Consider the following 26,235-nt stretch of genomic DNA (forward strand, 5'->3'; position numbering starts at 1 on the left):
CATAATTTTTCTGATATGGGCATAGATATACTTCAGCATTTTTTCTTGGTTATAGCTTTCTTTTCCCCCCAGTACTGGGGATCAAACCCAGAGCTCAAACACATGCTAGGCAGAGTTCTCTACTCCAGAGCTACATTCCCCAGCTCTATAGATTTCTCTCTTTGAAGGGAGGTTAAGAAAGGCATAAGTAAATCTTTCTGACCTGAAGTTGCTCTAAAGTCAGACAGGTCTGGATTCCATTCCTCGCTCTACTTTTTACAGTTTCCTCATCTGTAAAATGCAGTCAAGTGTAATGCCTACCTCCAAAGATAATCAATAAGATAATCAATGTGAAGCGCTTAGCACTTAGTGCTTTAAGTACCTCTGACGGGGGTTAGGCCCTAAAAGTCGTGGAAGAAGACCACCCTCTGTCCCAGCCTCACACTTTCTCCTATTCTCTCCCCTCTGTCCTTCATTTAAGATGTACTAACACAGGAACCAAGGGCTTTTCCCAGATATCCACACTTAGTGTAGTGTGTATTCACACTTAGTGTAGTGTGACTGACATCGAGAAGGTACTCAATAAATGGTGGCTATGGCACTCATAATGAAAGTAATGATAGAAATAATAGTAAAAACTACTACCACCACCACCACCCTTGGGATACAGGGTTGAATTTATTTAGTTGGTAAGAGAGGCATCAGTTGCCGTCCCTGAAGAGACAGCAAAGAAATGTTGGGCTTATCAGATAGTGGCTAGCACTTGAAAACCAAGTTGTTTTCTTGGAGGTATGACTTAAAATGATTCAGTAGAGCATAATTCTCAACAAAAAGATTCTATTTATTTTGCCATCCCCTTGACGTGCAAGAACCTTAAAGGAAAAAATGTGATTCTAAAGTAACTCTGTACTTCTGACAATCTATTTCAGTTAGTCACCCACGACATCTTGCCTGAAGCTTCAGTAGGAGCATCTGGGTATGAAAGATGTAAAGTCTCTGTTCTTCTTTGCCAAGTTGGTGTTCCTTCTCAAATGGACACCCCCTAACTTCTTGAGCCTCTTAGTGGGTGTAGGATTAATTTGCTGAGTATAATACAGACGTACAGGTATAATGGTGGTTCTCAAGGATGTGATGTTAGAGTAGGTGGACTTGTGCATGGTGGACTGATATTATCAAATAGAAGTTTAAAAAAACCTGAGTGTCCCTGCTGGTTCTGGTGATGAATCCGTTTGGTGAGGGAAGTATATTGAGATGTTTCTTTGGATTTCCCTCTGTTTTTCTCTTTTTTAATAGTCCTTTAAAAGCCTAATAAAAGAAAAGGTCAGTCACTGCAAGTAAAGCCAAGTGTCAGGTTTTCTTTCCTTCCCTGAACACTTAAGGGTAGGAGGGTGCAAGCCAGTTTCCGGGGGTGGGGGTATACACTGCAACCCATGAGGTGCCTAGCCTCATGCTTTCTCCTACTCTCTCCCCTCTGCCCTTCATTTAAGGAGTACTAATACAGGAACCAAGGGTTTTTCCACAGGAATTTTTTTGTAACATCTCCCAGGTATCCATTTTCTTTTTTGCAGTAGGTTCTGAGGTTATAAAAATGAAAAGGGATTTCAATATTGGACAAAGATTTAGGGATAGTTGCTGATAATCTAGAAAGATATCCCTTCTCTTTTTTTAGATTCCTTCTACTTTTTAAAATATTTATTTCTTTTACTTATACACCTTTGTTTTTAATTATTTACTTTTACTTGGTCCTGAGGATTGAACCCAGGGCCTTGGAGGCACTAGGTGAGTGCTCTACTGCTGAGCCACGACCCCAGCCCTAGATTCCTTCTACTTAATTCTCATCCTTTCCCCTTTATCCGTGTCTTTGCCTTATTGGCTCTGGCTAAGTCCAGGTCCCTGGACTTCTGGGTATCCTGAAGGGCTAGATTCCTTTCAGAACTGAGGTGACATTGTAAGATTGACAGTTGACAGTTTTGAAGAATGGTCCCAAGGAAAAATAAGGAGTGGCCATTAATAACAGTGAGCCTTTAAGCCCTTACAGCTTTTTTTTCCAAATGTCTTTATTGTATTGGGAGGGATTATATCTGCTTATAAAAAAGAAAATTTTGAATAAAATGCAAATCCAAAGACTTGTTAATGTCACCCAGTACCTTATCCCTAGAGAAAAATCACTGCTCATTTTTGGTGTTACCTACCTCTCTCTGTCTCTGTCTCTCTCTCTCTGTCTCTCTCTCTCTCTCTCTACACACACACACACACACACACACACACACACACACACGTCACACTATGTATTCTAATCTATTCAATATTCTATTCAATATAAATAATGCTATTTTCCCAAAATGTCAGGTTGTGGAAAACTTTCCATGTCACATTTTTAATAGCATTTCATTATGTGGAGGTATCCTAATTTATTTAGCAATTTCCCATTGTTGGACACATAGTTTATTTCCAACCTTTAGCTGTTGTACACAATGCTGTGATTTAACATTCTTGAGCATACTTTCTTTTTGGTGGGGGGGTACTTACGTAATTATCTTTGGATGTAGCTGAAGAAATGAGACTATTGGGATCAAAGGGCTTCTACATTTTTTTTGTGTGGGAGGTACTGGTGATTGAACTTGGGGGCACTCGACCACTGAGCCACATCCCCAGGTCTATTTTTTATTTTATTTAGAGACGGGGTCTCACTGAGTTGTTTAATGCCTTGCTAAATTGCTGAAGCTGGCTTTGAACTCGAGATCCTCCTGCCTTAGCTTCCAGAACTCCTGGGGTTATAGGTGTGCGCCATGGCACCAGGATAGGCTTCCACATTTTTAAAATTCCTTGATATATATATTGAGGGAAGATGGGAAATGGTCAAACTATCCTCCATAAAGATTTTACCAATTATATTTCCACCACTGAGAGTCAACCTTTAAGATATCCCTATGGCCATCCAAAGATCATATATCAAACAATGCTAGGGTATCATACTGGGCTTTTAGGTGGTGATCCCTAAGCATTCTCCCTATACTTAGTCTAGTCATCAACCATGGTGTGAGAAAAGGATTTCAGCCTCAAAATAGGAGTAATATTGTTGAAATTGTGAGGGAAAGGGAAGCCCTTTTCTTTAGTCACTGGTTCAATATTACCTTCAAAAAGATCATCACCAACATATGGAGCTGGAGTCTGTAAGTTATTGCTTCGGTTGTAGTGAGGCTCAGTAATGTTCTGTGCTCCATTTCCCCCAGAACATTCACCTTCCTCCATGGGTTCATCTAAAGCAAATGTCACTGATATATTCTTTTTAGGCCTTAATCTTAGGCCATCTTTCTGTACAGCAAGAACATGGGGGGAAAAGTCAGTTGGTGCTCAAAGAATTCAAGAATTGTCCCTGGGTAGTAACAAAGAGCCATTTACCTGTAGAATTGGTTTTAGAGGCCTAGCTTCCATGGAGCGTTGTCCAAAATGCTGTCTTTTCTCAAAATGCTGTCTTTTCTCGAAATTCTGTCTTTTTTCTTTGGACATTACTATTCTGGTAGAGAAGCTGAGGAAATTTGAAAGAACAAAGCAGTAGTAGAAACAGACACACAAACATCTAATGTAGCTATTACCCCATTTCTCCCATATGCCTTTGGGCAATGAAAGTGACAATAGAGCAAGAGGACATTTAGGCTTTTTATTCCTGAAAATCTTGATCACCACCTGTTTTATTTTTGTTTTCTCTTTTCAGTATCTCTGTGCTGTCTTCTTACTCATTAGGAGGATCAGATAACTGAAAGCAGAAATGTGGAATAGCTCCATGACATACATTCATTGAATAATACCACTAGACTCCTTAACTGATGCTAATGTTCCTTTTCTCCTCCACATGGCAAGCCAGAGAACAGAACAAGCCCTGTTTTGGAAAAGCTGTAATGGGGTTATATGGACTTTACCTTTATGCAACTTTTCCCTCTGGCGTGACCACTGAAGTTGTGCCAGGAGTGGTGTGTACCCGACTTCTTGGAGTGTTGGTGGGCACTGCCCTAGCCCCACTTGGCCCATGTGATCTTGAGAGACTTGCTCAGTACTTCCCATAACCTATCTCTCAGAACTACTTGCTCAGGTTGAAGATTGACTCTTGCTTCTATCAGTAAACTAGTGGAATAAATCTAATGGAGGCAGTTCATTACCTATCTGATGAGCATCTTTCTCCAGAGCCTCTGGTACTCTTGGAGGTTGGAAAGCTCAAAGTGGGTGGTTGTTGGCTAATATACAGCTCTTCATATTTATCTCCAATGGCAGCTAGTAGCCAGCGCAGCCCTTCAATTATGGGGTGATGGTTCCTCCTTTGGAGGTTTTTGATGGCTGAACATGGCTCCTGTGACAAAAAAGAAGAGAAGGTCTGAGACTTGGAGCCTGGGACCCTTGGGGCCAACAAATCAATCACTCATCTAAATAGAAGAGGTACATATAAGCTGTGCTGTGTCTGGAGAGACTCTAGAGTCCCTATGAGACACTCAGCATTCACATCTGAAAAAGTAAATGGAAGGCACAAAAGCTGAAGTCCTTTAACAAAGTGGTTGGGGTATCTTGGATGTGTGACTTGGAGCAAGTCACTTCTGATCTCTGTTTAAGCCTTAGCATTTTTTTGATTTGTTTTTTGGTACTAGGGATTGAACCCAGGGCACTTAACCACTGAGCCACATCCCCAGCCTTTTTTCTATATTTTTATTTAGTGACAGGGTCTCACTGAGTTGCTTAGGGCCTCACTAAGTTGCCAAGGTTAACTGTGAATTCTTGATCTTCCTGTCTTAACCTCCCGAGCCGCTGGGAACACAGGTGTGTGCCACCACGCCTGGCAGCCTTAGTTTTCTTATCTATAAAATGGGGATATTAAAACTTTCAACTGTTTTGAAGGTAAAATGCAATATTTGTTACCACTATCAAATTAGAAATCATCACTGTAGATGTTGCCTGTCAGGGAGTGGCTTTGCCCCAAATCCAACATATGGGGCTGATTATGAAATGGCCTAGACTTTATCAGACAGGTTATAGAGGAAGAGTGAAGGAAGAGGTTAACACTTACCACTCTGCACTTGGACTTATTCTCATTCACTAGCCTTTCCAGAAGTAGGTATTCAATAATATCACAAGGCAAGAGGGCATCCTTTTTGTCTTGTTTGTTAGCCAGGCTAGAATAGAACATATAGAGGGAGGAAAGAAGAGAGAAAGAGTGAACCAAAATAGAGGCAGACAGTAAGAGGAGAACTAATCTTGTATAACTATTACATATCCAGGAATTGGGTTTAAAGACATCTAATGAGACAGAAAATTTTCTAGCCAGCTCTCAGTGGAGGAAATAATGGTACAAATAATTTGAGTCCAAAGTAATCCACAGGGCTCATTTCTCATTTCTCTTACTTTATGCTATCAAACTTTTAACTACAGTTGCTAACTGGGATATGAATGGACTTAGCATTTTTATATCTTCATTTAAACTCTATTCATGTTCTAGTTGGGCTTGCTAATGAGGAATGAAAAAGGAGTTGTTAGGGGTGAAGATTGACTGGTCACCTAAATTATCACCCTGAAATAAGTGCCAGTTATATAACTCTTGAGCAAGTTGATAGGGGAGCTAGTTCTTAGTGGTTGTTTTCTTGTACTATGAGGTTTCAGGATCAGAGAATGAAACCAGAAAATATGAGAAGCAAAGTTGGAAAGAGTTGAGGAAGAGTCCAGATTTGGGGGTGGGTGATCCAGATATCACTTCTATTTTTCTTTGATGAATATCTTCAGAATTACCTTTGCACAAACCAATAATGTATTCCATGTGGCAGTGTGTAGTAGAATGTGGCTCTTGAAAACAGAGGACTGGGCCACTCCACCTCACTGAGCCTAAGTGAAGATGAGATCTAGCAAGGTGTGACAAAGGGACTGCCCAGCCTTTTATCTCTAGACTTCTCTTAAGGTAAAAAATTGGGAAAGAGAAATAGGGCATAAAAGCAGAATCTTACAGTAAGATGGGTTTCCCTGCCACTCTTTTGTCAGACATTAGACGTGTTAAGATGTTCTTTGCTTCCTGCATACGTTCTATATCACTGGAATCCACGACAAAAACAAGCCCTTGTGCTTGAGCATAGTAGTTTGGCCATTTTTCTTGGCCCTTCAGATCTCCATTTAGGTCATACATGGCCACTTCATACTCATCTAGCAGGAGTGTAGTCAGTTCTGATTTCACATCATTGTTTATCCTGCTGGGAAGTACTGGATACAGGGGCAGAGGGGAGAAGCAACCACAAATCAGGGAAATATTAGGTCAAACAATTTGTTGAATTTTGACTAGATCCTACTCTGAAAAATGTTACTGAAAAATCCTGTCACCCTGCTCATTCTGGTGGATGCATCTTTTCAAACCATCACTTTGCCTGTGCCACCCCTTCCTGGCTTAGTAACCTGCAGTGAATAACCCTTTGCTCCCAGGATAGAATGCAGACATCTTTAGCTTCTAACCTGCCAGGCCTGTCTCCTGCACTCTAACAAGGTTGATGGTCACAATGTCTCTGGCTCCCATCCAGTCTGTTCCTCCCTCTGCTCCTTTGCTCACACTTTCCCCACTTGACACACATGCCATGCTCTCTCTTTCCTTGGCCTTCACAGGATGCTATTCCCTCAGCTTAGAATACCCTTCTACTACTATATGTTTAGATAATGCCTATTTTTTTAAAAAAATCAATTAGATCTTGTTTGTTATAGAAAAATTTGCTTTACACCACCATCCCCAGTATGGATAATGTGCCTTTCATCACATATATCACAGTATTATTAATTTTATGGTTTACTTATCAACTAAACTACAACAGGAAAGGGAGCCCTTTTAATTTTGTTTGCTATTAGATTCATGATGCTCAGCATGACGGCTGGCACACAGGTACTCACTAAATATTTGTTGAAAGAATTTGATGAATGAATGAACCAACAGGAGGCCCTTCTCTCTGCCCCACTTTCTTTAGGCCCCACTTAAGAGCCTTCTCTGGTCTGCTCACCTCTCAACTCTCTCAACACATTGTCTGGACTGGTCCTTCATCTATTTCTGTGCTTGCCTATTACCTGTTAAACCGTGGGTTACACCGAATGTATTCGCTTAAGTGTTTATGGTGGCTGTTTCTATGGATGAAGGTATGAAGCCTTGTCTCACATATCTCTTCCAAGAAACCATGACAGACTTGGACACATTTCCCTCTTTAAAAGCCATGTCCAGATCATAAAATCTCATACAGAACTCCATACTTCATTCAGCATCCATAGAAATTCAGTTCAAAACAACAGCCCTAGCCAGGTGTGGTGGCTCATGCCTGCAATCTCAGCTGCTTGGGAGACTGAGATAGAAGATCTTGAGTTCAAAGCCAGGCACAGCAATTTAGCGAGGCCCTAAGCAAATCAGTGAAATCCTGTCTCTAAATAAAATACAAAATAGGCATGGGGATGTGGCTCAGTGGTTGAGTGCCCCTGAGTTCAATCCCCAGTACCAAAACAAAAAACAACCCAAACAGCCTTTATATGAATTTCAGTCTGCTGAACTGTTAGTTCTGGCCTAGCTCTCTGCTCATGTTAGTAGCAAAATGCTTTTATTGATTCTTGACACCCACACCTGGGAGTACTAAGACAAGAATCAATAACTTCTTATAGCCTCAGATCTGCCTGTGACATTCTCCACAGGATTGCCAAAATGAGTCATTAAGCTGAGTAGTTAGTAATATGCTTTTAGATCTTTAGAAATGTATGATTCCACAATTTTATGACTATATATGTTTATATGTATATTATCATTACATTTTAATCTGATTTTATAAAACCTGTTTTATAAGTCAATGATCTTTTTCATTATAGCTCTCAGATAACAATTTTCAGTCACAACTTTGATATGACATTTGGTATGTGTGTATTAGACTACTTAATAAGTGAATAGGTTAAAAACTCGGAAGGTAATTTTAAAATCTTGATTCCTGTACCTTGATGAGCTTTATGCTATTATTTCCATGTCAGAATTTTAAAAAAAGTTTTTCCTATTTTTTTCCTTCTACTTGAAATCGTGCTAATTCCTTCAGTAACAATCTATTGTTGATGAACCCTAGATGTCATAAGTTCCCTTACAATTTACATTTCCCTTATTTCCTCTATTAATTCATAAACACCCCCAAGGAAAAGTACTGGCTCTCATTCCTGACAGTGTTTCATAAAGCATGGTTGGGGGATTGTCTACTTCAGAGTTGCATGGGCATGATTGTTAGCTCCTAACCTGGGCCAAATGATTCAGAATCTCTAGGTTTGGGATCCAATCATTTGTATGTGTAACAAACTCCTTATAATTAACAAAATCCCCGGGTGATTCTTCTGCACATAAGAGCAGGAAAACCACTGCTCTAGAGAGACATGAAACTCATGCCTGATGTATCTCAGTATCATCTGGAGAAAGTTATTATGTTACGGATTTCATAACCTGCCCCAGACCAAAGTATCTGGGCCTGCAGGTGCTTAGTCAGAGGTTTGAAGGCTTCCTAGGTGATTCTGGTCATAGGCTCTTAGTATTCGTTGTTCATGATTACCTCTGAAGCTTTTTGCTTTACTACTGAACTATATCCCCAACACTTTTGTTTTTTAATTTTGAGACAGAGTCTCACTTGGTTGCAAGGCTGGTCTCAAACTTGCAAACCTCCTGCCTTAGCCTCCCAAGTCACTGGGATTATATGCATGCACAACCACATCAGGCTACCTGTGGAAACCTGTGAAGCTAGGCTTCATTCTCTGATAGTTTGATTTCATAGATCTGGGGTGGTGCTTAAACATCATGGGTTTTTGTGTGTGTGTGTGTGTGTGTGTGTTTTTTAATAATGCTTCTAGGTAATTAAAACACATAGCCAGTTTTGAGAGGCACTGGTCCATATGTCCTTATTTAGGGCACCTTTTTGTGCTCATGCTCGAGTTTCTTACCCCATATGACCATGTCAGAAAAAAAAAAAAAAAAACAGTTACAGTGAATGGTGTCATCAATAACCATATCTTGCCAGGGTCGGTAGGTGGCACACACTTGTCATCCCAGTGGCTCTGGAGGCTGAAGCCATAGGATTATGAGTTCAAAGCCAGCCTCAGCAACTTAGCGAGGACTTGTCTCTAAATAAAAATATATAAAAGAACTGGGGATGTGGCTCAGTGGTTAAGCACCCATGGGTTCAATCCCAGGTACCTGCCCCCCAAAAAAGTGTACCACAATATTTTATAGCTGATGTCTCTAAATGTTCACACAAATTACTACTTGTAGACTGGAATTTCCTTCTAGGCAATTGTCTGTTCTTGGCAATCATCCTAAAAACATTTGCAGGAGTAGGGGAGGTGACCTACTCAATTTGGGGTACAGAATAACCTACTGCATTGACTCTGGTGGTCCTGTGTGAACAGAGTAACATGAGATATGCCTCAGAATGTGATATCAGTGCTCATTAAAAACTCTTCTGAGAATGAAGTCACCACTATAAACCAATACATTTGTGAATTAGTCCCAAGTCATTCACTGAGCACAAGGCAAGTTATGCAGTAAGAATAAATAGACTTCAGGCATTTTTCTCAGGAATTATAGCAGAAAACAGACACTATTCTCATAGACAAATTACATAGGGCTAATTTCAGATGAGTACTTCCCAAAAGCTGGCTGACCATCAGTAACACCTGGAGAGTTCTTAAAATAGATTCCCAGGTCCCACCCAACCTGAATGGGAATCTAGACATGAAGCTGAGTTGGAGCTCTAGAAAATTAACCCCAGTTTTATCAGTAATATGGTGGTCTATCCTGGATCCTTGACTTTCCTGCTGCTGCTGATTTTCTTATAATGTTTGCCTATCAGAATTAAGAAGCAAGGAATCAAGTTTGCTGGCTTTACTGAGCAGGGAGGCAGGGAACCATTGGCTAAAATGTGGTGCTTGGAGCTGCTGTTGGGGCAGGGGAAGAAGATATAAGATGGGGGACTGGGGCTGTGGCTCAGTGAAAGCACACTTGCCCAGCATGTGTGAGGCACTGGGTTCGATTCTCAGTACCACATTAAAGTAAAGGTCTATCAACAAATAAAAAAAATATTAAAAAAAGATAAGATGGTAAATGTAGTCTTGGGAATGGTGGAATGGGGGAACACATTAATTCCACAAATATGTATTGAGTACCCTCCTGAAGATACTTCACTTTAATGCAGGCACTAAAGATAGAGAAGACGAGATCCATTATGTCTCCTCAAGGGGATCACAGTCTAGGGTATGGACTTGGAGTTGAACAGGGTGTTGTTACAAATGCATGCTATAGGGATGCTTAGGATAAAGTGGGAGTGAGGTACTGGGGATTAGAGGAGGCTTTCCTGTGTTCAAGCTTCCACTGTGACTTGAGGTGTTTGATTAAGCAGATAGATAACGGAGGGAATGAAATTCTAAGTAGTGGGCAGCAGGTACAGAAAATGCAGTCCTGTGACTTAGAGTGCTGTGGTGACACAGGATGGCAAAGCATCTGTATTGATTTTATCAGAGGACATACGTGGGGAGAATGGGAAATGAAGCTGAAGGAGGAGTTGGGGACCAAACCATGAAAGGCTTTGTGTGCTGCTAAGGAATGTAAGTTTTGTTTTGAAGACAACGGGGAGGCATTGAGCAGTTTTGTGCAGGAAAGCATGATCAGAGTTTTGTATAATTCCTCATGTTAACTGGGGGTGGGGAGGCTGGAGATAAGAAGATCAGCCAGAAAGCTGCTGCTATAGTTTAGGGGCTTCAAATTGGCCAGTGGCAGAAGAGTCAGCTTAGGGCTGCCAGTTTAGATAAAACTCAGCCATGTCATCATACCCCTTCATTTATTCAGTGAACATTGAGGATGTCCTAAGCCAGACACAGTACTGGCCTCTTTAAGTGATTGACTAGCAGTTAGCTGGGTCTTCACAACTAGTATAGTAGCTTCCTGAAATTCTGTGTAAGTGCTTCTTGAAATGTCAAGGTATTAAACTAGAGATATGGTATTAAACTTGCACATCTCCAAACTGACAGTTCTGAAGCTCCAACTTTCTATATTAGTTGTCACCAAGGGTTTCATGTTATTAAACTTCTTTTTCATCCACACTTGTCTCTTATCTAGACCAAATTCCACTTTAATTGAGTTCTGGAACTAGACACCATTTCAAACATGCTCTCCTTCATAATTGACTGCAATGCTTTACATAGTTTGAATTCATTTATATTGACAATATGAGAAGACTTTCAATTAGGACATCTTACAAAGGGAATGCATGACAGATATTATATAAACAGGCTGAAATACGGAGATTCCTTGGAAAACTGGGTATGGAACCACCATTTGAGCCAGCTATCCCTCTCCTCGGACTATACCCAAAGGACTTAAAAACAGCATAATACAGGGACACAGCCACATCAATGTTTATAGCAGCACAATTCACAGTAGCTAAACTGTGGAGCCAACCTAGATGTCCTTCAGTGGATGAATAGATAAAAATATGTGGCATATATACACAATGGAATTTTACTCAGTATTAAAAAAGAACAAAATCATGGCATTTGCAGGTAAATGGATGGCGTTGGAGAAGATAATGCTAAGTGAAGTCAGCCAATCCCAAAAAAACAAATGCCGAATGTTTTCTCTGATATAAGGAGGTTGACTCATAGTGGGATTGGGAGGGAGAGTATGGGAGGAATAGGTGAATTCTAGATAGGGAAGAGAGGTGGGAGTGAAAGGGAGGGGGCAGGGGATTAGTAAGGATGGTGGAATGTGATGGACATTATTATACAAAGTACATGTATGAAGACTTTAATTGGGTGTCAACATTATATACAAACAGATACAAAAATTGTGGTATATATGTGTATTAAGAAATGCAAAAAAAAAAAAAGAATAGTGTTATCTTGATTAGGTAGAGGGAAGTGAAAGGAGGGGAAGGAAGGGTATGTGGGGATAAGAAAGATAGTAGAATGAAACAGACATTATTACTTTATGTATGTATGACTGTATGACCGATGTGATTCTATAATATGTATACTCAGAAAAATGAGAACTTATATCCCATCTATGTATGATATATCAAAGTATATAAGTGCATTCTACTGTCATGTATAACTAATTAAAACAAATAAAAATTTAAAAAACAGGCTGGTAACACTGAAGGGTGTGTGTGTGTGTGTTTTGGGAGGTGTTTATCCTTCAAAAGAGGGAAATTAAGGTATAGGAAATAAGACTAGGATGGAATGACTATTTCACTGGACTCTGGAAGACCTACACCAGTATCTAATGCTCTTAGTTTCTCACATCTTTGAAAAGCCTCCACAAGAACAGTTTTGCCTGAGTTTTCCAAGCCAATGATAATGACAGTCACATTCCTGGAAATAGAAAAGAGAAATTAGCCAAACCCATAAAACACTGTTAATTGTTCAGCGAAAGATACTAGAATTCTAGTCTTCCTTAGTGTTTGAGGATATGTAGTAGTCCCAATGCATGTAACATAAAAAGCCCAGCTAAAGTGGTAGAGGTGCTATGTGAGCCCCCCCCCAAAGCTTCCAAGGATGCTCTTCTTTCTTAATTAACTTACCTTGTAGAATACCCTTCCTCCCTCAGCCCTGTTCCCCATCATGCAGCTACTACTCAGTCATTTCCCAAATATATCACAATGATTTGTCCCTTGAGGGATTGTGGGCAAATACATGGGAGGAGGTGGTAGAATGGGTTTAGAAAAATAATTGTAACATTACCTTCGTTTCTCTTCAGTTGGTTTTAGCCGGGACCAGCAAGAGGTCAGTAGCCGGAACATGATTCACCTTGGTTCTTGAATATTAAGAGTAGAAAGTATATGAGAACTCAGGCCCATTATTAACACTTGAACCTAAATCAACTTACAACTACACAGGTGCTGGTAAACAGAAATCCTGGGACTGTTATAATTTCATTACTTTATTCTGTCCAACTTTGTCTATAAATGTCATAGAGAAACAGGTTATCCTCAACTCCAGTGACAGCTCTTGTGCTGATATATATCTTCCAACAAAATGAAGTGGCTGTTTTTGGGTGGGGGACAGCACCAGGGATTAAACTCGGGCATTTGACCACTGAGCCACCTTCCCAGCCCTATTTTGTATTTTATTTAGAGACAGGGTCTCACTGAGTTGCTTAGGGCCTCCCTTTATTTATTTATTTATTTGTAGTTGGAAACAATTCCTTTGTTTATTTATTTTTATGTGTGCTGAAGGTCAAACCCAGCACCTCACCCATGCCAGGCATGCACTGTACTACTGAGCCAAAACCCTGGCAGTGCCTCACTTTTGCTGAGGCTGGCTTTGAACTAGCGATCCTCCTGCCTCAGCCTCCTGAGCTGCTGGGAATTAAACTACAGGCATGTGCCACCATGCCCAGCTAGTGGCTTGTTATTAAAGCAACCCACATAGACACAGGTGGTGTGGTCTATCCCTTCAACTAGTTTGTCCCTATTTGTTAGTAATATATTTATTCTACCTTGGGAAGGGAGTAGGATTATATCTTGGAGAGAAATCAGGTTAGATTTAAAGAAGGTCCTGTTGGGAAATATGTTCTCAGTAACAACTCTCCATTTTTATTTTATTTTATTTTTTATTTTGAGATAGGGGTCTCATTAAGTTGCTCAGGCTGGCCTTGTATTTGTGACCCTCCTGTCTCAGCCTCCTGAGTCATATTTTTATTTAATTTTGAGACAGGGTCTCAATAAGTTGCCCAGGCTGGCCTCGAATTTGGAATCTTTCTGCTTCCGTACTCCCTCACCTCCCAATAACTGGGTTTACAGGTATGTACCACTGCATCTGGCTCCTTGTAGTTTTGGTTTACATTTCCCTAGTAGTTAATTATATTGGAGTTCAGAATTAGAGGAAGGCCTGGTTGGCTTAGGAAAATACTTCAGTTGATACTTAGATGGGCTTTTGCTATCTGATGAGCGTTTGTGTGCCAGCTTATTAATGGATAACTTGGCAGGGTTTTGCAGAGTCATCCAGTCATCCTCTTTTGGAGAATTGCCATTCCCAAATAGTCACATTTCATAGCATTTCTTAGAGCACAGCTCTCTCTGTAGGAAATCATTCAGCTTCCATAAACACTCCTGGAGTATGGCTCTGGCTTATGCCATACAAAAGGGAAACCTTATATACGGCTAGTGATCAAAACCGGCCTTATTCCAGTTTTGCTGATGAAGCTGATAAGACCTGAAGCTTGAAACACCAGAGTCTAATTGTCTGGGTTCCATGATAGCTATCTCCCCTTGAGATAAGCAAGGCCCAGTAACAGCTTCATGTCTATTCTGATCATTGGCAGAGCATCCGAGCTTGAACCCTGGCTCTGTGTATTTGTCAGTGCCACTAAGAAGAATCAAATAGGCATCACAGAAGTTCTTCCTTTAGAACAGAGAGTAAGTAGTATAACCAAGTGGGAAAACAATTGAATTAGTGACAACTGATCCTATCTTTTATTTCTAGTGCCTCTCCTGTGTATCACCTACATTGAAACTACTGTTTTCAGATTTCTCATCTGTAAAAGGAGATTGACATTATAGTTTGCTTACCTTGAGGTGGTTAATTACTTCTGTAATGAGTAGTTGCTCCTTTTTGGATGAGAAACATAAGGTATGTAGAGTAATGAAAAGGTTCATTGAGCTTTCTAGCCTTCTTGACAGAGTAACAGCCCACTTGTCCACTTCTAAAGGGTAGGCGATGTCCTAATAATGGCTGTCGAGGTTCTGGTATATCTATGGCAACCACTACCTGGTTCTTAGCAACCATGGTCATATCTTCTTAACTTGTGTGACTATAGATAATTAATAATAACTTTATTCATTTTACAAGTACTTATGTGGAAGTTACTGTGTGACATCATTCATTTCAGTACTTTATGTGTATTATGTCATTTAATCCTTATGACCACAAAAAAAGTTGGGACTGACATTCTTTTTTTTGGGGATTGAGGCTAGGGCCTCACACATGCTAGACAGGCATGCTACTAATAAGTGACATCCCCAGCCTCTTTTAAAAACTTTTTTTAAAATTTTGAGACAGGGTCACTCTAAATTGCCCAGGCTGGCCTTGAATGATCCTCTTGCTTTAGACTCCCAAGCATCAGGGGTTATAGGAGTGCTGGGGTTACAGGTGTGTACCACCACACCTGGTCTGCCATTCTTACATTTAAGAGAAAAGGTTAAGTAGCTTGCCAACAGCTAGAAAATTGTGAAGCCAAAATCAAAACCTAGGCAGTCGGGCTTCAGAGTCTGTGTACTAGGTAAAAGGTCTGACAGGCTATGTGAGTGAGAAGCCCTGAGGTACCAGAGAAACTGCCTATGATTTGGGCCTCTCTATCTTTTCTGTCTAAACTATATCATTGCTTATTCATTTTTAGTGAACTTAAAAAACTTTACTTTTTAGAATGCTTACAGAAAAATTAAAAATATAGTACAAAGGATTCTCATATGCTATTTAGACTTTTGAAGGAAAAGTTAACATTGAGGAAGATGAATGAGGAGTCGTGACTGAGACCAGTCCAAAACTGATTTGACCTCACACAAGGTAAAATGTTAGTAATAACTAGGATCATTTACTTCTTACTGACTAGCATTATATTGGATAGCATGAGTATCAGTGAATAGCAGGCTTAGGATAAAATTGGACCTAACCAGATGGATATTTATTATAGTAGTTAATATCATTGATTATCTTTTTTTTAGCTTTTTTTTTTTAGTTGTAGTTGGTACAATATCTTTATTTATTTTTATGTGGTGCTGAGGATGGAACCCAGTGCCTCACAGGTGCAAGGCAAGTGCTCTGCCACTGAGCTACAGCCCCAGCCCCTCATTGATTATCTTTACAATTAGTGGAGATAAAATTAGTAAGCATAACCGTAATTGTTTACTGTTAAATGTCATCAAGAATAAATTCTACTTTTGAAGCAGTGAAATATTAGAGGAGGATAAATATGTGTCAGCAGTTCTCTATATAGGTCCAGTTTTGTCCTAGGGCATTGCTTGTAGGATCTTCTACTGATTTGACCCTGGTGTGACACTTCACTTCCAAACCAGCCTGAGTTGCCCATTAGAGTTCTTTCATGACCCTTTGAAAATAAAGCTATTTTTCTTTTGAACTTTTTTTCAGATTCCTTTATTACTACCTCATAATTACCACCAACCTAGTGGCACTGCCTCTCACAGTACCTCTATGTCTCTGATTTACTGGCCATTTAGTTTTTTGTTGACCAATTCTGCTAGGAATTTTTGACAGTTAATTTCTTTCTTTTTAAATATATATTGGGGATTAAACTCAGGGATGCTAAACCACTGGGCTACAACCCCAGCCATTTTTTTTCTGGTTTGCTTTAGTATATTGAACATCTTTCTAAAATAAACTATGAGAAAGCCATTTTAATTCAATGGAAGAGATGCTGAAAGATTCAAGATTAACATCCATTATTAGCACTGTAAAATGGAGGTAAAGATTCTGCCCCCAAGGGAGATGGAAGGGTCAAGCCAAAAGCCATCTTCAATGGGAAAGATGAAGAAAGATGGGCTCTCGGAGCACGGGTTTCTGGCTAGAAGCTGTTCCTTGCTCACTGTGTCAATTTTTTCTCCCAGCCCCCTCAGGCTGATTCTCTAGGCTAAGATGGTGGAGATGGTGTTTGCTGTAGTTGAGAGAGGAAGTGACGGGCTGTGTTGAGAGCCACAGCCAAAGGGGCCCCAGCAAACTTCCAGCTGCCAGCAAACTTCCAGCTGCCGGCTGATGATTGGCTCACAGTGGCCCCAGCAACATCTAGCTGATTGGCTCCTCTGCGGTGATGTTCATTGGGCTGTTTCCCGGCCCTTCAGACTGCAAAGCTGATGATTGGCTCACAGCGGCCCCAGCAACATCTAGCTGATTGGCTCCTCTGCGGTGATGTTCATTGGGCTGTTTCCCTGCCCTTTCAGATCGCGGAGCTGCTCATTGGGGGACTTCTTTGGCTCCGCCCATGCAACCCAGCCAATCGGCCTCAAGAGCAGGAGGCTTGTGGGAGGTGGTGAGGGTTGTGTGGGGGTGAGAGGCTTGTGGGAAGCCGGTGGTGGCAGTTGGGCTCTGAGGGTTTTTTCCTGAGGAGCTGTTTTGTTTGGCATTTGTAGTTCTAAAAATAAAGTTAGTCTCTTTTGACAAGTGGCTCCTGAATTGTGCCCAGCCAGACTGCGGCAGGGCTGAACCCAGGGGTAGTGCTGAAAAGCTTCCCGAGTCACGCTTGGCTCAGGCTTCTCCAGGGAAGATGGACAGAGGGAAGAGAGGTGCTGGCACCAAGGAAGGGCTTGGCACAGGACTCTGGAAAGTTCAGAGGAGCTGGAGGCCCAGGTGGCAGGGACACACCTGGATAGCAAGGAGAGAGTCTGCAATGCTCATACAAGGGACAGCAGTCCAAACCCCCTCATGCATAAGCAAGATGGAATCCGACAAAGACTTGCCCTAACCTGTCTCCCATGTGGGACTGACCTAGCCCTATTAAGCCCTTGGTGGGCAGCCTGGGAGAGCGGGGGTCAGGGTAGCCCAGTGTTGGATAGGACACCATGGGAGACAGACCCCATGTGGTTTCTGGCTCATCTCCATCTCTCAAAGCTTTTGGACATGCACACAGTTGGAGGAGGTCTCCCTGGCGGAGAACTTTGGAAAGCTCCCTCTAGTGAGACTGGGCAGGGGTGGCAGGGTGGGGGTGGGGACTGCCTTGAAAAAGCAGCTGAGGAATGGAGGGATGGGGATTTCCAGAGACTTCAGAGATGATGCCTGGTCTGATAGGAACCGTGATTCAATGATCTGACTTGGGGCTAATTTGCTGAATGAGGTAGTTCCATCCTGACCTCTCTGGGCAGGGTTGGTCAGGGAAGACAGAAAACCGGCCTTCCCAAGACCCACGGGGATGAAAAGTGGCCAAGAAAAGCCAGATTTGGGCTCCCAGAACACAATGAGAAAAAGAGAGAGAGGGCCGTAAAGGATTCTAGGTGCAGGCTGAGCTGACGGTGCCTTCTATCCAAGATTCTGATCCTGACATTGGCTTGGAGGCAGAGACAGCCCTTCCCTGATCTTCCAAAGCTCCGGGAGATAAAGGGACCAGGTGAAGGATGGGCTTTGGGGCATCCAAGGGCACAAGTATGTGACCGCCACCCCTATGGAACTCAGCAGGGACCACAAAGTTCCAGCCTCAGTTTGTTCTCAGAGCAACAAGCACGGCACGGGGTTTGAGGGGGCTTCAGTCTTGGAGTCAAGGACGGGGTTGCAGGTCTGTCTTCTTGGCCTGGGAATATTTGGGATTCCCCAGCTGAGCCATCCAGATTACCCTTCTGGAATTGCCAGCTCTCTCCTCTATCCTCAGTGGACAGGAGAGTGGGTGGGAGGGCAGCTTCACCCAGCGGGAGCCACCACCCCTTCTCCACGGGACCCCCAGCCCCTCTCCTGGGGCAGGATCCCCGGGGCCGCACAGGTGTGTCTAGATCTCCATGTCCACGGGGCGAATGTTGCCCGTTTTGTGCTCTCTGACCCACAGCTCTCTGTCTTTGGCCAGGGGAAACAGTTGGTCCACAGGCTCGACTGTGCTTTGGTTGAACATGTCTGTCTCATGCCGCAGCTGTGTGTACTGACACAGATGTTGCCGGATCATCTCCACCCTCTCTACCTCCAGCCGCTCCAGCTCCAAAGTGGTGGTCACCATCTCTTCAAACCACTTGGACTGGGCCTGGTTGTAGAAGTCCACACAGCGCATGAGGTCATCACCAGCCTATGTGGACTTTCTCCGTGCCTTCTTGATGTCCTCCTCTGTCTTGTTGCTCAGCTTGATCTCCAGATGATGGGTCTTCATCTCCAGGTCACTCTGCCGCTCTGTGAGGGCTTTCTGGGCCTTCTCCACCGACGCGTAGCGGCTGGCGAGCTGCTTGTGGAGGTCAGCGATATGGTGGTCACACTTTTTCATGTCTTTCTTGAAGTTCTCACGAAAGTTCATTAGGGGCTTCTCTACCTTGCTGTGAAGCTTGGCGGAGAACTTGAGATGAACCTCTGCTTCATCTGCCAGACTCTTCTTCACCTGGGCCCAGGCTTCTCCCAAGGAGCCTTCTTCTTGTGCAGCCAAGGAGTTCTGAGAGAGCTTAGCCAAGTTCTTTGCATATTCTTCTTCAATCTTTATCCTCTCTCGGACGAATTCAGACATTTCTCTGCATTTGTTTGCCTTTCAGTTGCTTTTGGAGCAGCAGTTCGAACCCAGCCACCGTGCCATTGCCTTGGGGATCCTTCTTATCAGCCCAGAAGTAGTCACAGTAGCTCCACTCGGTTGGCTTTAGCAGTTGCTGCTCAGGCATGGTGTCTGGGTGAGGGAATGTCACACAATTTATCATCTTCTCTGTGGGGTCAACTTTATTTTCAAGATTATATATTTTGTCTTCATTGCCTGAGGTTCTATCTTCCAAATGGTCTTGTCTGTGGGTGATACTTTCCATTGAACTTTTAAGTTGGTTTAGTGATTCCTTCCCTTCAATGATTTCTTCTTTATTTCTTTTCAGGACCTCTAATAGATCTTTACAGAAGCGATCTTTCATCTCCTGGAGCGATTCTGTTATTTTACTGCAAAACTCCTGTGCCTGCTCTCTTATATAATTTTTTAAGTTGTAGAACAGTTTTACTAAATACATCCTCAACTCCTTCTCTGATATTTCTTCGATGGATTCTCTTATGGGAGCAGCTTGGTTTGTTTGGAGCACTTTATTCCCTTGTTTTTTTCATTTTGTTTGTATGTCTTCCCATCTAGCCGTGTGTTCTGAGGCAGGATAGTTTCTACTCTGTAGATTTGAAGTGTCCCTGAATGTTTCCAGAAACTCACAGATCCAGGATCCGGTTTCTGCAGGCTCTGCCACACTGCAGGACCCAGGAGGCTCACCGACCAAGGACGATGGATGAACTCCAGGAGAGAGTCAACCCCAGCCCTTTTTTAAAAAAATAATTTTTTAGTTATACATGGACACAATATTTTTATTTTGTTTATTTATTTTTATGTGGTGCTGAGTATTGATTCCAGTGCCTCACATGTGCAAGGTAAGCACTCTACCATTGAGCCAGAACCCCAGCTCTTTTTAAAAATTGTATTTAGAGGGGCTGGGGTTGTAGCTCAGTGGCAAAGTGCTTGCCTTACATGTGTGAGGCACTGGGTTTGATCCTTAGCACCACATAAAAACAAACAAAATAAAGATATTGTGTCCATCTATAACTAAAAAAAAATTTTTTAAATTGTACTTGGAGACTGGGTCTCCTTAACTTGCTTAGAGCCTTGTTAAGTTGCTGAGCTGGCCTCAAACTTGTAGTCTTCCTGCCTCAGCCTCCTGAACTGCTGGGATTACAGGTGTGTGCTACCACGACTGACAGTTTATTTTCTATTTCATTATTATGAAACAATTATTTCTTCACAAATACATAATTAACCCTTTCAATCTATAAACATACATACATGTTTATGTTTATATGAGGATAGAGAAGTATGATTTCACAAAATCAGGATGTTATATTCATTATTTTGAGTAGTAGAGGTAGGAAAGCAAAGAGGGGGTAAGGAAGATTATTATTTATTTTGTTCCAGTGTTGTGAACAATTGTGCATTTTGATTGTTGTGAAATATAAAAATAGAAATTAGAAACCATCCATGGCTCCTACCCACCTGCAAGCTCCCATCACCTCTTCCTTGTACTTCTGTGGTAGCCTGCACTTCCATTTGTGCCCCTTCCCATATAGTGTCCCATCGAATAAGTGGCAGAGTATTTAAATGAGCCAACACAGAACATAGCACTCTAAGTTTAGAAACCTCACCTGTGCCAGGTGTGGTGGCACATGCTGGTAATCCCAATGCCTCTGTAGACTGAGGCAGGGGGATTGCAAGTTTGAAGCCAGCCTTGGCAACTTAGTGTGACTTTTCTTCAAAATGAAAAAAAAAAAATGGCTGGGGACGGGGACAGAGACAGGGTTGGGGCTCTGGCTCAGTGGCAGAATGCTTGCCTAGCACATGTGAGGCACTGGGTTCGATCCTTAGCACCGCATAAAAATAAACAAAAGGCATCTATCTGTTCATCTACAACTACAAAATAATTAAAACATAAATGGCTGGGGATGTAGCTCAGAGCTACATAAGAGTGCTCTTGGGTTCAATCCCCAGTGCTGGAGAAGGGGAAAAATAAAGAAAGAAAACCTTTAAATCTTTCCTAGATTTTTCAATAAATTCCAAAGTTCTCTTCGTACTCTGAAAATTCCTGGCTGATTTGTACCTTTCCACCTTGCCAGCTCCTCCTCTTTGTTCCTGTCTCTCCCCACGCCCTTTGAATTCCAGCCTCAACTCAGCTTGTACGATGTGAACAACTACATATTCTTTCCTTGAGGCATCCTTATATCCTACTCCTTCTATTCTCCTTGTTCTTTGCCTTAGATTTCCCCTGCCATCCTTCACTTTAGTGGCTCCTTTTCATTTTTCAGGGCTCAACTTATATGACTCTTCCTCAAAGAAGACTTCTCTGACCCATCTTATTTCTCTTTCCCCTTTTATTTCTGTTATGTTCTTTTCTAGTCCTGTTATATTTATTTATTTTTAATTTTTTAATATTAATTTTTTTAGTTGTAGTTGGACATAATACCTTTGTTTAATTTATTTTTTTATGCAGTGCTGAGGATTGAACCCAGGGCCTCCCATGTACCAGGTGAGCACTCTACCACTGAGCCACAATCCCAGCCCTTATATTTATTTTTGACTAGTTTTTAGTATAAAATAAAGCATGATTAGAGAAAACTACACAAAACATAGCTAAGCTTAAAGAGTTATTTTAAAATGAACACCCTTATAACCACCACCTAGGTCAAGAAGGAGAATGTTGTCAGCCATCCTATAAGACCCTTTTTGTGTCTCATTCAAATCGCAGCTCTCTCCTTCCCTGCAAAAGTAGCCATTATCTTTTTTTTTTATTATTATTATTTAGTTTGTTCTAATTAGTTATACCTAACAATAGAATGCATTTTGACACAACATACATGAACAGAGTATAACTTCACATTCTTCTGGTTGTACATGATGTAGAATTATACTAGTCATGTAATCATATATGCACATAGGGTAATAATGTCTGATTCATTCTATTATCCTTCCTACCCCCACACCCCGTCCCCAGTAGCCATTATCTTGACTTTTTTGGTAAAATCACTTCTTTGTGTTTCCTTATTTTTATCACCTAAGGATCTATTCTTAGACATTATAGATTTTCTTCTTTTTTAAGGTTTTTTTTAGTAGTTACCCAGAGACTATAATTAACAGCCTGAATTTATGACACTATTTCAAATTCATATCAACTTAATTTCAATTGCATATAAAAATTGTTACTTTACAGCTGTACTCCCACCTTGTTGTTATCATGACTTATATCTTTTTGTACATCATATTCTCTATAATATAGATTTAGGATTATTTTATGCATTTGTCTTCTAAATCATATAGAAAATAAAAATGAAATTGTAAACCAGAAATGCAGTAATACTTTTTAAAAATATTTGTTTAAGTTGTAGATGGGCACAATACCTTTATTTTATTTATCTATTTTTATGTGGTGCTGAGGATTGAACCCATTGCCTTACATGTGCTAAGCAAGTACTCTACCACTGAGCCACAACCTCGGCCCAATAATACTGTTTTTAATTTTTATGTAGTTTCCTTTACTAGAGAGATTTATTTCTTCCTATGGTTTCAAGTTGCTGTCTAGTATCTGTTTTGACTTGAAGGATGCTGTTTTGCATTTTTTTATAAGGCAGGTCCACTGGTAGTGAATTCCTTCAGCTTTTTTTTTTTTTTTTAAGCTGGGAATGCCTTATTTGCCCCATTTTTGAGGTTTTTTTTTTTTTTTGGATACATAATTCTTGGTTGACTTCTTTCTTTCAACACTTTAAATATACCAATTCCAGTATTGAGGTTCCTCAAAATACTAAGCATGGAACCACCATATGACCCATCTATACCATTCCTCAGTATTTATCCTAAAGAATTGAAGTCATCATATCATAGGGTTACAGGTATACTCATGTTTTATAGCAGCACAATTCACAGTAACCAAACTGTGGAACCAGCCTAGGTGTTCATCAATAAATGAATGAATAAAGAAAATATGGTACATATAGACAATGGAGTTTTTTTTTTTTGGGGGGGGGTATACCAGGGATTGAACTCAGAGGCACTTAACCACTGAGCCAACCCACCAGCCCTATTTTGTATTTTATTTAGAGACAGGGTCTCATTGACTTGCTTAGCGCCTTGCTTTCGTTGAGGCTAGCTTTGAACTTGTGATCCTCCTGCCTCAGCCTCTCAAGCCTCTGGAATTACAGGTGTGTGCCACCACACACCTGGCCAGCAATGAAGTTTTATTCAGTCATAAGGAAGGAATTTATATCATATCATTTTCAGATAAATGGATGGAACTTGAGACTATTATGTTAAGCAAATAAACCAAACTCAGAAAGTCAAGGGATATGTATGTTCTCTCATGTGGAAGCTAGAGAGGAAAAAAAGAAGGGTGGGTGGGATCTCATAAAATTATAAGGGAGATTAATAGAGTATGAGGACCAGGGGGAGGGGAGGGAAAGCGGAAATACTAGGGAATGGCATTTTCCAAATTTTATTTTTATTGTGTGCATATGTATGAATATTTAAAGTTGATAATTTTAATCTCCATATATGTTCAGGTTAACTGATTCTTTTTTTAAATATTAATTTTTTAGTTGTAGTTGGACACAATACCTTTATTTTACTTATTTATTTTTATGTGGTGCTAAGGCTCAAACCCAGGGCTTCACATGTGCTAGGCAAGCACTCTACTGCTGAGCCATAACCAAGTCCCCTGATTATTTCTTTTGCTTGTTCAAATCTGCTGTTGAAATCCTCTAGTGAATTTTAAATTTTCAATTATTTTTACTTTTTAGCACTAGAATTTTTATTTGGTTCCTTTGAGAATATTTGGGACAATTGATTTAAAATCTTTGTTTAGTAAGTCCAATGTCTGGGCTTCTTTAGGGTTGGTTTCTGTCACTTTTTAGTTTTTTTTCTTTCTTCCTGTGAATGGATCTTGCATTCTTGTTTCTTTGCATGCCTGGTGATTTTTTTGTTGTTGTTGTTGTTGAAACCTGCATATTTAAATGTTTTATTGTAATAATTCTGAAAATCAGACTCTCCCATTCCCTCAGGGTTTTGGGTTTTTTTTTTTTTTTTTGAGAGCTGTAGTCATCTGTTTATTTAGTGACTTCTCCAAATTATTTTTGTAAAAGTTGTATTCCTTGTTGTGTGTTATGACTGAAGTTTCATTTCTTTTAGCTTATCTTGTCATGTTTTGACAGAAACTTCCTTAAGCTCAAAGAACTAAAATAAACAACAACAAAAACCCACCTTGCCGAGCGCAGTGGCACATGCCTGTGTAATCCCAGTGGCTCAGGAGGCTGAGACAGGAAGATCGCCAGTTCAAAGCCCGCCTCAGTCAAAGCCATGTGCTAAGCAACTTAGTGAGACCCTGTCTCTAAATAACATACAAAATAGGGCTGGGGATGTGACTCAGTGGCTGAGTGCCCCTGAATTCAATTCCCAGTACCTCCCCCCCCAAAAAAAAAAAAAAAACCTCACCTCTCTTTGGGTCTGTTATAGAGGACTTCTTCAACCTTTATGCAAACTGTTTACAACTTTGTCTTGGCCTTCACTTCCTGCCTGCATTGGATCTAAAGATCAGTCAAAGGCAAATGTTTAGGGTCTTCTCATATCTTCTCTGAGCACACATTCTACCCCATGTATGTGTGTGGCTACATTCCCAAGTATACACAAGCACTTACAAAGGCCTTAATTTCCAAAATAATTTTTCCCCAGCTTTTTCTCCTAGATTTCAGGCAGAATGTTGTATGATTCTCCAGTCATCTTTGCCCCAGGCAGCTGCAGCTGTGGTGGTTTTATGTTTGTTGTTGTTTTGCCTTACAATATTTTCAAGCAATTATCCTCACTTTTCTGCCCTGAATGGTACCTTGGATACATTCTTCAGCTAGCCCCAGACAGGTTAGAATAGACCTACATTGCCACAGTCTGGCTGGGCACAATTTAGGAGCCACTTGTCAAAAGAAAATGAACTTTATTTTTAGAATACACACACCGCACCACACAGCTCTTCAGGAAAACCCTCAGAGCCCAACTGCCACCACTGGCTTCCCACAAGCCTCTCCTCCTCCCCCACTCCTCCTGCTCTTGAGGCCGATTGAGTGGGTCACATGGGCGGAGCCAAAAAAAGTCCCTCAATGAGTAGCTCCTTGGTCTGAAAGGGTGGGGAAACAGCCCAATGAGCATCATCGCAGAGGAGCCAATCAGTTGGCAGCTAGAAGTTTGCTGGGGCCGCTGTGAGCCAATCATCAGCTGGCAGCTGGAAGTTTGCTGGCAGCTGGAAGTTTGCTGGGGCCCCTTCGGCTGTGGCTCTCAACACTACATAATAATTTATCAACAAAATCTGTTCTGTGCTCTCTTTGACCAAGTTGTATGGTCCCACATTAGGAATGCAACCCACCATCTTCAAGACCACTCATGAATGAAGAAAGAAGTAGGGCAAAGATGAATAGAACACCACAAAGTTCTTCTACCATTTTGAAGCTTCCCCTTTTTGTTTTGTTCACTTGACTATTATAACCTTTGTTATAACAAAGTTGGTTATGACCATTTCTACTTGTTTTTCAAGGAATTTAGTCAGATGCTTTTTCTACATCATTTGATATGATCATGTGGTTTGTAGTTTTAAGCCTGCTGATAGGTGGATTACATGCACCACCATATCATGCCCTGGTAATTTTCTTTATTCTAAAGTCTACCTTATCTTTTGATTTTTGTATGCATGGTATATCTTTTCATATCCTTTTATTTCCATCCTGCCTGTGCCATTATATTTGAAGATTTCTTGTAAATAGCATGTTTTGGTCATATTTTAACTATCAATTTGTTCTTTTCTTTTTTAGTACTACGGATTGAACCCAGAGGCCTTTAACCACTGAGGCACATCCCCAGCCCTATTTTGTATTTTATTTAGAGACAGGGTCTCACTGAGTTGGTTAGCCTCACTTTTGCTGAGGCTGGCTTTGAACTCACCATCCTCCTGCCTCAGCCTCCCAAGCCACTGGGATTACAGGACCTCTTTTTTTTTTTTTTAAAGTTCTATTTTGATTTATCCAAATGGT

At 41.0% G+C, this 26,235-nt stretch overlaps 1 protein-coding gene and 1 pseudogene across 2 annotated transcripts; both read right to left on the reverse strand.

Annotated features, from left to right (window-relative positions):
- Positions 1–1,423: 1,423 nt before the first annotated feature.
- ARL13A (ARF like GTPase 13A) lies at positions 1,424–12,785 on the reverse strand (the record flags this gene model as incomplete). The annotated part of the gene is made up of 8 exons (XM_081277720.1): positions 1,424–3,294; positions 3,382–3,666; positions 3,805–3,859; positions 4,137–4,324; positions 5,033–5,138; positions 5,961–6,255; positions 12,287–12,357; positions 12,727–12,785. 8 exons carry the CDS (start codon positions 12,783–12,785, stop codon positions 3,001–3,003), a joined length of 1,353 nt encoding a protein of 450 aa, XP_081133846.1. The 3' UTR covers positions 1,424–3,000.
- A 5,684-nt stretch (positions 12,786–18,469) lies between these two features.
- Positions 18,470–19,568, reverse strand: LOC308639491 (growth arrest-specific protein 7-like; annotated as a pseudogene). Its single transcript has one exon. The product of its transcript is annotated as a growth arrest-specific protein 7-like (transcript).
- Between the last annotated feature and the right edge of the window lie 6,667 nt (positions 19,569–26,235).

This window comes from Spermophilus citellus, assembly GCF_964194105.1.
Source record: "Spermophilus citellus genome assembly, chromosome: X".
Taxonomy (NCBI): Eukaryota; Metazoa; Chordata; class Mammalia; order Rodentia; family Sciuridae; genus Spermophilus; species Spermophilus citellus.